This window comes from Mus caroli, unplaced genomic scaffold, assembly GCF_978045245.1.
Source record: "Mus caroli unplaced genomic scaffold, Mus_caroli_1 scaffold_7, whole genome shotgun sequence".
In the NCBI taxonomy this organism is placed as follows: Eukaryota; Metazoa; Chordata; class Mammalia; order Rodentia; family Muridae; genus Mus; species Mus caroli.
In genome coordinates, this window is record NW_028227262.1 from 65111796 (window position 1) to 65126716 (window position 14921).

Consider the following 14921-nt stretch of genomic DNA (forward strand, 5'->3'; position numbering starts at 1 on the left):
GAATCAATCCTTGCCTGAAGCCGGTCTTTTGGTACGTTTTTATGTTTCTATTTCAATGAAACCACTGAGTGGTTTTTACTCATCTGAGTAGACTTCCTATTACTTACCAACTATAATAGAAAAACAGTGCTCACAGTAGCCCTCCTGACCCTTTCATAGCAGCTGGGAGACTGCAGGGGTTCCTCTTACATTCTAGCACCTGGGGGAAACATATACTCCTTCCTTCCGTCCTTCCTCCCTTCCTCCCTCCCTCCCTCCTTCCCTTCCCTCCCTCCTTCCCTTCCCTTTCCCTCCCTCCCTCCCTCCCTCCCTTCCTTCCTTCCTTCCTTCCTTCTTTCCCAAGCTAACATTTTCTGTCTACAGAAACCAGTTCCACTCCACTCCACTGTGTCTCTGATTCTTCCTAACTTCCTCCTCCCGAACATCAGAAATCCTAGGGCATCCCTGGAACAAAGCTCCCTGGCCCTTCCTGAGGCTGGACAACCCCTGCTTCCTTTCTTCTGGTTCCCCCGGGCTACTGTCATATACTGTTGGACATGGCATAGACCCAGCAAGGCCTCATCACTAGGTGGGACCTTCCCAAAGAGCTTGAAGCCCCGTGTCCCTGCTTTGCTTTCTGGGTGAGGTGTGCTCCTGCCTCCTGGACTCAGGCAGCAAGCCTTCAGGGCCTGGCTGCCAGGTTCTCTTGGCCCAACATGAAGCAAGAGTAACTGGGTACCAACTCTGTCATGTCAATCAGGTGGTGCCTCAGCCTGAATCCCACAGTCCTGGGAGGGAGGAGATAATGGAGAAGCTGAGGGGGAGAATTCCTCCAGGGCCCGGGGACCTGGGCCAGGGGAACCAGCTCACAGTAGGAAATAGGAGAAGCCTCCTGGTGACAGGGAAGAGACAGCCAGCACTCCAGGCCCTGAGGCAGAGGCCTCTCGTTTGGAAGCCTCAGAGCGGAGTCTTCCAGCTCTTTTCGGAGTGCAGTCCTGCTGCTTCTGAGGATTAAGTCTGGTTCCCGCAGGAAATTTCAGACCAAGGCCAAGGCCAAGTTTCAGACCACAAGGAAAAGGTGTCTTGATTCAGCCAGATATTTAAAGCAGGGTATGAAAGCTGAACAGACGAGTTGCAGAACTGTGTGTGACAAGGTCAAAGCCAGAGGTCAGGCCATGCTCCCATTCCGAGGCTCTTACCTGAACAGGATAACCTTCCCAGAAAGCAAGGTGGGGGTTCAAGTTGGAAATGAGGAGAAGGTGGTTGCTGGGCGGGATATCAAGCCTTAAATCCTCCTGCCCTGGCGGCTTCTGCCTCCAAACACTGGGCCAGAAACGACAGTACCCCACCAGCACCCCGATCTCCCCCAGCCCCTCCCTCCCACACAGTCTCGCTCTCTCAGGAACTGTAGACACATAGCAATATATTTTCTGGTTCTGTCTGCTTTATATTGAGATAGCCAAGAGTTTATCCAGAGGAGAGTTGGGTTAGGGGAGAAAGAGAAGATGAAAATAACGTGATTCCCAAGAACTCCATGGACATGCGCAAGACCACCAGGCCCCAGAGCAATGGAGGAGCAGCTAGTCCTGGGCCAGGAGGCAGCCTGCGCCCCCTTCTCCAGAGCAGATGTCTTCTTCATCGAAAGGGCTTCACCAGCTTCATGGCAGCGTAGTTCTAGGAGGAAGAGACACGGATAGAGATACATGGTAAGCCCTTCAGGGAAAGCGTGGTGGGAGTTGTTGTCACTGAGGCTGGGAGTAAAGCTGCAGGCAGGTGGTTGGGCTCCTGGTCTTTACCTCCTGCCTGCAGCCTACTCTTGTCACCTACCAGCCCATGGCCGGCTCCACACACTACTGTAATGACTCTCCTTCTCCAGCAAGCCAAGCTGACCCTGTCCTTCTCCGTGGCTCCTAGGCCCCTCCTCTCATACCCACAAACGGGAGACCTGGGGCTAACCCATCCCCAAGCCTCTGTCCAGAAAGACAGAGAGTAGGTAGGGTGTTTGATACATAGGACAACCCACAACAGGAGCCAGCATCAGAGACAAGTCACCCCCCACAAAGCCCTTCCTGCTGCAGGCCTGACAGAAGCCTCCCCTCCCCACCACTCCCCCCAAACGCCGTGAAAACACACAACACAACACAGGGCTCCTAATTGGGACAGTATGTTCTCCAGCGCCGGCCTGGAAAGCCAACCCTGGAAACAAAGCCGGCCCTCCTTCCCGGCCAAATCGCTTCTGCCGCCCCAAGCTGGCCCTGCTCCCAGAAGGCTCAGAGGGGCCAGAGAAGTCAGAAGGCCCCCTCTTACCCCTCCTATGGGGACAGTGGGGGTGGTCCAACCAGAGCTAGAGCAACTTGGGTACTCTGCACCAGCTAGTGTAAACCCTCTGTACCACATAGCTAAAAGCAGGTGAGCTGACAGGCCGGGGGACAAGACAAGACAAGTGACTAGAGACTTAGATAGGTAGAGATGGGATTCTAGGCTGTAGCCAGGTCAGCAAGCAGAAGGTGTGCAGCCTAATCCTGTGGCCCCTCCAGCCTGGAGCCCTAGACTGGATCCACCTGTGCCCTCTGCTGCTCTGGGAGGCCGGTATATAAAGAAGACACCCTAGGCCCATGAAAAGAACATAACTCAGCCACTGGAGCCCAGACACCAGAGGAGACTCTCTACTCAGTCCCCAAAAGTGCTCCTCAGCTGTCTTCAGGAACACCAAGGTCCCCAATCTAGAAAGGACTGGTCTTTCTTCCAGCCACAGCCCTGAGACTTAGGACCCATGGGCCTCACAGGGCTGGGCCCACCTGGACAGGGTCTGGGTAAGCACTGAATCAGCCATGGAGATAGGTGCTAGGGACATGTTCCTGCCCTCTAGGTCCTTAAAGAAGGGACTCAGTTTAACATGCAGCAGTTTGAAAGGACAAACAGAACCCGACCTGAGCCCACCAGAAGTCCGTGGAGCCCACGTTCCTAGGTTTAAGAGCAATGCTCTGTCTCCTACAACAGTCGGTTACTCCATTCTTACGGGGACAGGGGGCAGTTTCCTGTTGAGCCAGCTCAGAACTCTTGTATCCTAGAAGTTTCCTAGTGACATTGAGGCTGATGCTCCCTGGACCATACCTAGAGAAGCAGACTGTATACCTGCCCTGCTTTCTGTCAACCTCAGTCTTCAGTGGCCTTATTATTCCTTAGGTATCTGCCTCACACCTTCTCCCTTGTGGCCCCAAGGCCCTCCCCTCCTGGGCACTGATATCTGCTTACTCAAGCCACCTCATTCTCTGAGTAGAAGCTGATCACACCACTTGAGAGAAGGTGACCTAAGCCAGGCCAGAATAGGAGGCTGTCCCTACCTCAGCTTCCACAGCCCTACATGGTCCAACCACCAGGCACCAATCCCAGGTCACCTTTGGTGGCAGTTTGGCTCAGGACACCATACTTGTAAGACCACTCCCCCCCCAGGAGACTTGACTGTGACGCTGTATTTGTTGTCTTCCTTTCCTTAACGTGTCCCCTGACATGGCACAAACTTCAGTCCTCACAGCCTGGACCCACTCAGGACCCATTTGTCCAGTTGACTTCAGCTTCCTGCCGAGTCCAGCAAGTGTTGCAAAAGGAGTAAGGTGGCCACAGCCAGTGCACAATGCCCAGCCTGTAACCACAGCCATCAGCCGTACCATTACAGGCTTTCCTGCTACTGTGGCCATAAAGGGAACTCGGGCCTGAACAGCCAAACCAGGAAGTCCCATCTGCTGCTACTTAAGGTTTGTGCAGGTTGGAGCAATGCAGGATGATCTGTGGTCTTGACCTTTCCTTCCAGGAGGCAAGATACACTGTCCAGGCAGCCCCGTGCTTGGCTCTCGGTGGAGGGAGCCTTTCTACCCATCTCTTCCTCCCATGAGGAGTCCATGAGCACACAGTAACCTAGGGATAATTTTCCAAGCAGCTTCTCTAGTTTGAGATGGTGACCAGGATGCCATGTGGTTCTCAGTGACAACCATATCAAGCCATGGTCATGAATTGCATACAGATAGCTGTGCAGTTTACCAACAGTCCCTTCCCCTCTCTGGACCTGATGTGTCTTTGAAGTGTTGATGCAAAAAGTCGGTGGGCTGGAGATTTGGCTCGGCAGTGAAGATAACTGCAAATTCTGTTCCCAATACTCAGGTCAGACAACTCATGCCCATCTATTACTGGAGCCAGTGATGCCCTCTTCTGGCCTCCATGGGCATCTGCACACAGGTGGTCCACATTCACATAGAAAACACACACACTCATAAACTACCACAAAAACTCTAGAGACACCCTAACAGTACTTCAACACCTTGAAGTCTCAAGAGACACTGGAGGGCCAGGCATTTTCAAGTCTCCTGTGTGTGGTGGTGGGGAGTGGTCTTACAAGCATGGTGTCCTGAGCCAAGCTGCCACAGAAGGTGACCTGGGATTGGTGCCTGGCGGTTGAACCATGTAGGGCTGTGGAAGGGTCTTGGCCAGCTGTGAAAGCCAGAAGCATGGACAGAGGGCAGAGGCTTGCCCCACAACAGCACAGGCAGAGCCAGGGAGTCATGGCCCCAGCAGCCCTAGATGGTATGCCCCTGGTGGCCTGGGTGTCTCTTCACCAGATGCTAATTGACTTCTTATCAGATAAAAGGAACCCAAAGTATGACCCTACCACTGAGGGACTCCTGGGCCAGCCCCTGTTCATTCCTACTTTCTCCAAGGCTCCACCCTACCTCAGAGGACCAAGCAGGTGCTGTCCCCTGCCCCATCACTTCATACCTTCCCTTCCACCACCATCACCCTTTGCTCAGCTCTATTCCACCCTTCAACAGGCTCCTGAGCCACCCTAGGCTCAAGCCCCTTGTAGTGTGAATTTCCTCCAAACTTATCTTGTTAAGGTTCAGGAAGCAAACAAAACTTACAAGTCTCAGGAAGCTCCTGAAATTTACAAGATTCACAAGACTCTCAAAAACGAGAGTATCCAAGCAGTGTAGCTTCCTGTGAACTTCATGCAGAAAGCTCCAGGGCTGCAGTTTCTGAGAGTTTCCAGCCATACTGGAGTGGGCTTTTCAGTGGTGCAGCAACTGCTACTGAGTCTAACCAGTGACATGGTTACCACCAGGTTCTTGGAGCACTTGAAAAAGAAGGGACTCCCCCAAGTCAGCATCTCCTCACATCAGGCCTGCTTACCGGGAAGGCGTAGACAAAGACACCCAGGAAGAGCAGGAGGATGAAGAGGATGATGAAGAGGATGATGGCACACCGGAAGCGTCGCCACAAGATGAACTTCATGGTCTTGTACGGGGAGGTGAACCACAGGAAAGAAGTATCGGGGCGCCTAGAAGTGAGATCCCAGGGGTCAGCTGAGCACCTCTGCAGGACTGATTCCTCCAGATACTGCTTTTAGCTGGGACAGTTGGTCAAAGAGCCTGACTATGGGAAAGGGGCACCCTGCCTCCAGGCCTTCAGCTCCTCCTCCCAGAGCCTCTTCCTAGATGATGCTTGCCTGTATCACCTGCATTCTTGGTGCTGCTGAGCCCCTTCATCAGGACCCCTTCACCATGGCCCTCTCTCCTTCTGAACCCATCTTCAGTCACAGATCACATGCTTGGAAGTGGGGCTGAGCTTCCAGGATGCCCTGTTTGGTGACTGAGGGTACACTGGCCCCCAGATAAGCCAGGCATTACCCCTGTGTACATAGCTGGACTGGACTTTGGAAGGATGGACAGCAGAGAAGCCAGAGAAGCCCTTCTTCTCTCACTCACTCTTAACCAAGAACTGCAAACCCCCTCTCCTCTAGCAGCACCACAACTCAAAAAACACAGAGAGCGTTGCGACTCAGTCATTTTAACATCCCTGGGTCTTGGGGCTTCCTCCTTTGTCTATCAGATTGCAACAGCCTGGGGTAAAGGTGCATCTCCACACTCTCTAACTCCACACCATGAGGACAGCATCCTGATAAAGCGAGCCACCTATGCTCATTTTCAAGACCCCATGGTGAGTGCTGCCAAACACAGCCTTGAACTGAGTCCCAAAAGCATCTTCAGCAACTGTCCAGGAAGCTGGAGAACTTCAGATCTCCTCTCCCATTTCTTTACTAGAATGACTATATTTAACATCAGTGAGCCAAGTTTCATCTGTGAAATGGAAGTAACTTTCCAGCAGGGAAGATTCCAGGACACTGGACCCTAATGCAGTATAGTATGCTTGACACAAAACCCACAGAGAACTAGTTCTATGGGGCCTGTTTCTGTTTGCTTTGTTTGTGTTTTGGGTTTTGAGACAGTCTCCAGCTATGTAACCCAGCTTGGTCTGGAACCCACTATCCTCCTGCCTCAGCCTTTCAACTGCCAGGATAACATACCTACATCCTGTGCCTGGTTTTGCACCTGCTTCATGAATTAGTTGAAGATCCCAAGTGTCCACTGAGGCTGTGCCATGGCCTGTGTCTCTTAAACCATAAAGACTATGTAGCCTCTGTAAAGCTGTATACTGGATGTCTCCTAGATAGCATGGCCTGCTTCTGAGGACAATTAACTAACCTTGGATCCTCTAGCTTCGGATTCATGTTGGGTTCATCCCGACCCTGGCCAGCAGGCCGCTCTTCATGTTCACTTTCTGCAACGATCTCCAAGGTCATTTCCAGCTTGCCCTGTGGACATCAATGGAGCCTGATTGTGGCCTCTGGCCAGTGGTGCAGAGCAGAGCCAGGCCAGGCCAAACAGAAAAGGCTACAATGTTATTTTTATTTTTATTTATTTTTTAAGATGTAGGGTTGTGGTGAACCATCTAGAGAGATGGTTCAGCAGTTAAAAGTGCTTACTGTCTTTGTTCAATTCCCCACTAACAGAAAGATGGTGATTCACAACCACCACACCCTCTTAGGTCATCTACTGGACCCTCTACACATATGGTACACATACATAAACTCAGGCACAAATATATGCATCAAATAAAATAAGCATGTATCATAGTTAGCTCCAATTGCCTACTTGGTACAAAGCAGAGCTAAATGGGAAGAGACTCAATTGAAGAATTGCCTAGAAAAGATTGCCCTGAGGGCATATCTGTGCAGTATTTTCTTAATTGTCTATTGCCATGGATAATGTGTCCTGGGCCGGTGGCCCTGGCGGTATAAGAAAGATAGCTGAGCAAGCAAGAGGCAAGCAAGCAGCACCCTTTCATGGCCTCTGCTTCGGTTCCTGCCTCCAGGTTCCTGTCTGAAGTTCTACCTTGGCTCCCCTCAGTGATGGCTGTGACCTGTAAGCCAAGGAAATAAACCCTACCCTCCTCGAGTTGGATTTGTTCGGGGTTTTATAGAAGCAACAGAAAAGCCAACTATGGCAATATACCTACTTCTGAAACATTGGGTTGTTATACTCACAGAAGCGTTCAGAGATTACAGAACTATAATGAAGAAGTCACCACTTACGTGGACACAGGTGTTTCCAGTATTCTTTCTTTACTTTACCATTTTAACCTTTCTACTGTTTTGTTTTATTTTATTAATATATTTTAATTGAGAGACAGAGCATGAGTGTGTGCACATGTGCATTCAGGCAGATGCACAAGTGACTGAGAAGGCCAGGAGAGGGCACTGGATCCCCTTGAGCTGGAGTCACAGGTAATTAATTACCTGTGAGCCAACCATTGTAGGCACTGGGAACTGAGCTGGGGTCCACGCCATCCCTCCAGCCCCATTCCCAATATTCTTACTCGTCAGAGCTGCAAGTGTGTGAGGTGCAGCACTGTGCATGCAGCCCCATGGCTTCTCGCTTGGGAGGCGTTTCACTGTGTAATTATATATTATTTAAGGTTTGGTTTCTAATGACTGTAAAGCCGCCCACGGTTGGTTGACCATAATTTATTTAGTAACTACTTATTTGGGGTTATTTTATGTTGTTTTCAGCTCTTCAAAATGAATAAATAATAGCACAACAACCATCTCTGAACCTAAATTTTTTATTTTATCTGGTTATTTCTTGAGATGAGAATTTAGAAGTGGGATGGCAGAGTCCAAGGGCATAGACGTTGTTAAGTCCTGTGCTGTACAGTATCTAACTGCTTCCCTACACACTGAAACAAACCCTGCGACCCCAGTGCAGGGGACTGGGGTTTGTCTCCTTAACCTTTACCAGCGTGAGCATTTCCAATTTGTTGTTGTTGGGTTTTTTAAGCCTAATTTAATAGATCAAACGCATTTTTTAAAAATAGTTCTTTAATTACTAGGGAAATAACTAACTCTCTTCTCTTGTGTAATGAGTCACAGAGACTGTGCATGGGCCTTGCTGGGTTTCCCTTTGGGATGTATTTCTTACTGGTTATCATGAGTCTCTGTACAGCAAGGATATTTTACTACAAGGGCCACTTGAGGGCTGACCAATTATGCTTTCTAAGGAGTCAGAGGGGGATTAACTTCTTCCGGGAAGGACCGCTCATCCTGGTCCTCCGGCCACGCCCCTCCCCCCACCTGCCAGAGCGGACCTCTCGTCCGTCCCCATCCGGCAAGAGTGATCCCTGAGAAAGGGCTGCACAAACAGAAGAGGCACAGCCTCTGTCCATCCAGCAGGAAGCCCCAGTCACAGGGATACTCGGGACCAATCTCTATAAGGCCATTTGTCTATTCAACAGGTCTCCCTGGAATAGGAGCCCAGAGAGAGGCAGGCTGGAATAGGAAGAGGGAGAACACATTGGATAATAGAGACAGAGAAGAGGGCCTGGGAGAGGGCTCAGTCAGTCACGTGCTTATCACGCAAGCCTTTGGACCTCAGATAGAGCCTCAGAACCCACAGAGAAACCCAAGGATGGTGATGCATCTGAAATGCCAGGACTTAGGAAGCAGAGACAGAGAGTTCCCTGTGGCTTGCTGGCCAGACAGCTAGCCTAATGAGTGAGCAGGAAGCCAAAGAGAGAACCTGTCTCAAAAAGACAAAGTAGCAGGCACCCAAGGATTAGCAGCAGAGGTTGACCTGTACGCATACATGAGCATGGGTATGTGTGCCCCTGGGTTCCATGGGAAAAACAGCCCATGCCCTCCACTGAGCTGAAGAGAACAGACTCACCGCCAGCATCTTCTTCTCGCCCTCCTCTGTCACACAAGGCCACCATCCTTTCACTGTCTTCTGCTCAAAAAGGGACACAAACCATTCTGGGTGGAAGGTATCATCCAGCTGGTCCAAGGAGCACTTCTCAGCCGTCTTGGCTGGCTTGGGCATTCGGTTGAGATCCAGCTGCAGAGAGCCTGTGGCAGAGTGATGCTCTTAGAGGATGCAGCAGTCACTGTTCACTTAGGGCCACTCTGGGTGGGCAGATTTAAGAGCTCATTGCCACCTCTTCAGCTTGTGCTCATGGGTCAGCCAAGGGTCAGCTCCAGCAGCCTCCCAGCTCCTGTCTACTGCCTCTTGCTCCCTCTATATAGCTTCTACCATTCATCCATTCATTCAAAGTGTGTAATCTACCCATTCTGTTTCTGCAGTACAAGCCTTCATACACCCATTCATTCATTGGCATAATCATTTTTATCATGGTAAAATGAATACACACACCTACACTATATGAATCTGTATATGTATATATGTGTATATATATATGTGTGTGTATATATATATGTGTGTGTGTGTATATATTCATGTATGTATATACTTACATATGCATGTGTATATATGTGTGTGTATACGCACACATATACGTCTGTATTTATATATGTATATATGTGTGAATATATGTATATATACATATATATATATATATACATACATACATATATTGTGTGTGTGTGTGTGTGTGTGTGCGTGCTGATTAACTTTGTTTATTCCTCTTGACACAAGTTAGTATCATCTGGGAAGAGTGAACCTTGCCTGAGAAAATACCTCCATTAAATTCTCCTTTGGGTCATTTTCTTGATTAACAATTGATGTAGAGGGCCCAGCCCAGTGCTAGTACCCACCCCCAGGCAGGTGCTCCCGAGTTCTATAAGGAAGCATGCTGGACACACCATAGGGAACGAGCCAGTAAGCAGCACTCCATTTTACCCACCGGGCCACCCCCAAGTAATACTAAGTGTTCATTCGGTGGCATTAGATATAGTCACAGTGCTGCTTAGCCGTCACCACTACTTCCAGAAAGTTCTCATCCCTGAAGAGAAACTGACCATCAAGCTATAGCTCCCTTGTCCCCTCAGACCTGGAGACCAGCATTGTCGTCTGTGTGGACATGCCTCTTGTAGTTACAGATGTCTGTCCTTAGGCGTCAGGCTTATTTCATTGAAAAGCTGTTTTCAGAGTCTGTTCATATCCCAACATGTCGCTATGTTTTTTACAGTTGAGTCATATGCCACAGGGAGACAATACATTTTATGCATCCACTCATCTGTTGGTGGACACAAATCTTCCCCCTGTGACGACTGCAGACATCTGGGTGGGCGGGCGAACACGGGCATACATGGGCCGAGTTCTCTGCTTTTCTTTTGAGATATGAAATGTGTGATTGGAAAATGCAGTCTAAGGTGAAGAGGGGAAATCTGTGATAGTCCAAAGACAGTATTTGTTAATGGTTTAAGTTTTTTTTTTAAAGCAAAAGCAAAACAGAAAACCTGTTTATCGTTTTGAATGTTGTTTTCTCAGTAAAAATGAAATTTTCTTTGGAAATAAATTTTCTAAAGCCTCATTTGTAAAGGATAGATTGATGCAAAAAAAAAAAATCTATTAAAAAAATCAAATGCAAAATGTAAAGGCAGGGAAGGTCTGGAGAGATGGCTCAGCGTTTACAAGCATGTATCACACTTGAGTAGGATCCTTCCAACACCCACGCTGGGCCACTCACAACCACATGTAACTCTAGCTCCAGCAGAAGCTGGTGCCTCTGAACTCCACGGGCACTAGTGCTCACACGTGGAAACCTACAAAGACACATAGTAAAAAGTAATTTAAAAAAAATGAGAAACTTAAAATGGTAGAAATTATATGAAATGTACCTTGTATCCTTAATATATTAAAAAAAATAATCTGAAAAGCAATAATTTAAAAAATGAACACATCTGAAAACCATGAAAAAGAATCACCAGTGGGTGTTGGGATGGCCCATATGATGAATCACAACCATCTGTAACTCCAGTTACAGGGAATCTGACGCCCTCTTCTGGCCTCTGTGGGCATTGGTCAAGGACATGGTGCACATACATGCAGACAAATCTTCAATTAAAAGAAATTCACCACTCTGAGCATGTTTAAATCTAGAGTCAAGAGTTGTGCAACCACAGACCTCCCCCTAATTCTAGAACATTTTTCATATCTGGAAAGAAACCTATCTTTCTGTCTATTAGACTCCTTCTCCATGTATTCCATTAATCTACTCTTCCCTGTTTTGGAAATGTGTGTGTGTATGTGTGTGTGTGTGAGTGTATGTGTGTGTGAGTGTGTGTGTGTGTGAGTGTGTGTATGTGTGTGTGTGAGTGTGTGTATGTGTGTGTGAGTGTGTGTGTGTCTATGTATGTGTGTTTGAGTGTGTGTGTGTGTGAGTGTGTGTGTGTGTGAGTGTGTGTGTGTCTATGTATGTGTGTGTGAGTGTGTGTATGTGTGTTTGTGTGTCCCTGTAGAGGCCAGAAGTCAACCTCAGAATTGTTCCTCAGTTGCTGATCATCTTTTTCTCTTTAAGACAAAGTCTCTCACTGGCCTGGAGCTGGCCACGTAGGCTAGGCTGACTGGTTAATGAGCATCAAGATTCCTGTCTCTAGCTCCCCAGCTCTGTGACCACAAGTAAATGCTACCACATCTGGCCATTGTTTTGGATGTTGGTTTGGTTTGGTTTGGTTTGGTTTGGTTTGGTTTGGTTTAGTTTGGTTTGGTTTGAACTTAAGTTTTGGGCTTGAAGCCAGGTCCTCAGGCTTACACGACAAGCTCTTTCCTCATAGAGCCACCTCTCCGACCTTCGTCCCCTCTTTGGATCTGTCAGGTGTGGGCATCCCACAGATGTGGACTTGTGTGGTACTTGTCTTTTCTCTGCTGGCTTCTGTCACTTAGCATGTTTTCAAGGTCCACCAGATGGAGTCAGGAGAAGCACCTCTTTTCTTTGTGTGTATGAACAATATCCCATGTATGGACAGACCATGTTTCAGCACTAGTTTTCCTACCTCTTACTAAGGGTAAGACTGTTAACAACCTGCTTCTCCCTCAGCACTCCCTGATACCCACATACAATATCCTCCTTGTCTTCACTCCTACCTATCAGCCCAGCTCCCCATGACCCAGTCTGGCTTCTTAGACTGAGTTCTGTTCATTAGGACAGTCCCTGGGGCACAAGGATAAGATGTGACCTGATCCCCACAATTTTTGGACCCTGTATTGCTAGACTGTTATGATCTGGGACCTTTGGGACCTCCCTGTTAGAAATGAGGCCAGGCAGCTGTGAGGGCCAGCACAGCCCTGCCCTGGCTTCTGCCCTTGTCCTCATTCTTCTTGAGTCCCACTATTTGACATGGCTCAAGGATCACCTCTGCTGAAGACCTTCTCCAGGAGGACCACCCTGGTCTCTGACATTGTTGTGTCACATGCTTCACTTATGCTGAGGATCCAGCGACCCCGAGCTTCTCCTGGAAGCTCAGAATGATAGACATGAGGCTTACCCAGAAAGTCATCAAAAGAGAATTTGTCATTGTCCCAGATCTGGAAGACCACACGTGCTGGGATCTTGCTCTCTGTCTTGTCGAGTCTCCAGAAGGCATCCTGACCAGAGGAAGATCACAGAAACAAGGTTAGAAAGGTTTGTCCGAGGCTACAAACAGTAAAGGCCCTCTAGCCTCTAAGACTACAAGGCAGAGGCTGTGGAGCAATGTATCGTTAAGGGTCATACCCAGGCCAGGTCCTATCAGGAAGACTAGAAAGCGCTCAGCACTGTTCAGAGGTGTGATGGCTGATTTTAATGGCAACTTGCCACAACATAGAGTCACCTGAAATGAAAGCCTCCTTTGAGGAACTACTGTCTAGATGAGGCTGGTCTGTGGGTATGTCTGTTGAGGACTATCTTTAATTGTTCATTAATATAGAAAAGACTCAGCTCATTGTGGGTGGCACCATTTCCTAGGCTAGGTCCTGAACTGTCTGTCTTCCAACAACCTAAGAAGGAGAGGCAAACTTTCAGCTGAGAAACCAAAGTACGCAGAGTGTCCAAGGGTACAGAATACAGAGTGACAAGCAGGGATTCAAACCTAGACAGTCAAGTTCCAGGATCCTGTTCTTAGTTCTAAAATGGGCTTTGCACATGTGGCCTCTGGGACATGTGGGCTGGCAGAGATGATCAGGGTACAACTTCAGCTGTCACTGGAGGGAAGCAAGGCATGCTGCAACCAAAAGCTGGCACTGAAGCGGGTCCCCAGGGCTTCCTTCCCACTTCTCTAGCCCATCTACACCTCCAGAGCCTGCAAAGAAGTTTTTCTCTCCTGCTGGAGAGGAGGGCAGTGCTCTTCATGGCGTGTCTCCCATAGCCCACAGGTCAGACCCTTCTGGAACCAGGCTATCTTGGAGGTGTGGGGGTGAGTTGGCCCATGGATTTAACTGCTCACAGCTTGAAGAAAAATCACTGGACTTCTCTGTTCACTGTGGCTCTGAGCAGGTAGCATGTATAGGAAATACTTTGTGGGGCCAACCTGAGCTCTGAACCCATATCTCCTAGTACAAGCTGTGGGGTGAGAGCTGGGTACCCCAATTAACCATAGAAGTGTGTGGCCCCGATGTCATAGAGATGGTTGATCTTCATTGACACTATTTAGAATAACCTAGGAGATACACCTAGAAGGGTGTCTGTGAGGGTGTCGCCAGCAAGGCTTAACAGAGGGAAAACCCACCCTCATTGAAGGAGACATTATCCCATGGGCTGGGTTCCCAGAATGAATATATAGGGAGAAAGCAGAAGAAGAGCCAAGTACTGGCACTTGCCCACTCCCTGCTTCCTGTTCTGTGGGGATATTAGTGGTCACCTCACATTCCCCACGTGACTATGAAATTCCAGCCACGTGCCTTTCCATCATGGTAGACTGTCTCTCTTTAAACCAGGAGCCAAAAGAAACCTTTCATCGCTGCCATTTCTATCTGGTACTGAATCACAGCAGCAACAATACACAACACTCGTTAAACCTGCCATGAACACCCTGGCCACCACAGTTACAAACACCTCACCAAGCTTCCTAAGGAGAGACCATGGCCACTGTCCTCAAAGAATGGCCATCATGCACAGCCCCATAGCCTAAGCTTCAGCTGCCTGCATGGAAGGAAAGCAGACCAAGGCTGGCCCCAGCCACCCTGCTCTGTTGCTCAGCTGCCTGGCCCAGCCTCCTGCAGGTGCCTGCTTCCTCTAACCAGCTTTTACAGCCAGCTCCAGGCTGCCTGCAGGGCCGCCAGCAGCCTCCATTCCTCAGCAGGCTGGTTTACGGGCTTAGTAATGAGCCTGAGGTTCAAACGGCCCCTGGTGGGAGCAGCTGGTCAGGGGCTCAGCCTGGGGAATGAGCCCCCCCAGGTCCCAGGCGCTCATTACGCTCCTGGCCTGGGCCCTTTTACTAGCTGTTTATTTGCAGGGTGGGGGCCTGCCTGCATGGCAGGCCCCAGTGGGTGTGCTGGGCTCCAGGTGGGGAAGAAGGCTGAACAACCAGCGGTGGTTCAAAAAAGGGGGGATGAAAGGAGACCTTGTACTTTACGACAGTCTCGACAGTCTCGTCTGGTTAATGGGGTCCCTGGAGGGCCTCCCTGCCTGCCAGGAGCCCCAAACCTCATGGTAGAGGGCTGCTTCTGCAGCAGAGCCTGGGAGCCCACAGACCTTGCAGCCCCTGCCCTCAACTACCCCATCCTGTCCTTCAGACCAGCTAATCAGTGCCCTACTGTGGGCAAGCTCCACCTGCCTCTCAGGACCCACCCCTAGAAGTACCTACTAGCCCTGCTGTCCTTAGGGCTGTTTCTGCTTGACCC

The 14921-nt window shown here is 49.4% G+C and overlaps 1 protein-coding gene across 16 annotated transcripts in view; it reads right to left on the reverse strand.

Annotated features, from left to right (window-relative positions):
* Window positions 1-1405: 1405 nt before the first annotated feature.
* Dysf (dysferlin) overlaps window positions 1406-14921 on the reverse strand; it is a 201616-nt gene continuing 188100 nt past the window's right edge. For all 16 annotated transcript variants that reach the window (XM_021164299.3, XM_085840480.1, XM_021164311.3 and 13 more), the window contains 5 exons: window positions 12590-12689; window positions 9033-9211; window positions 6513-6622; window positions 5161-5308; window positions 1406-1653 (listed from right to left, as the gene is read on the reverse strand). In XM_021164299.3, coding sequence (XP_021019958.1) covers window positions 1615-1653; window positions 5161-5308; window positions 6513-6622; window positions 9033-9211; window positions 12590-12689 — 576 coding nt within the window. In that variant the 3' untranslated portion in view covers window positions 1406-1614. The remainder of the gene's footprint in view (window positions 1654-5160; window positions 5309-6512; window positions 6623-9032; window positions 9212-12589; window positions 12690-14921) is intronic.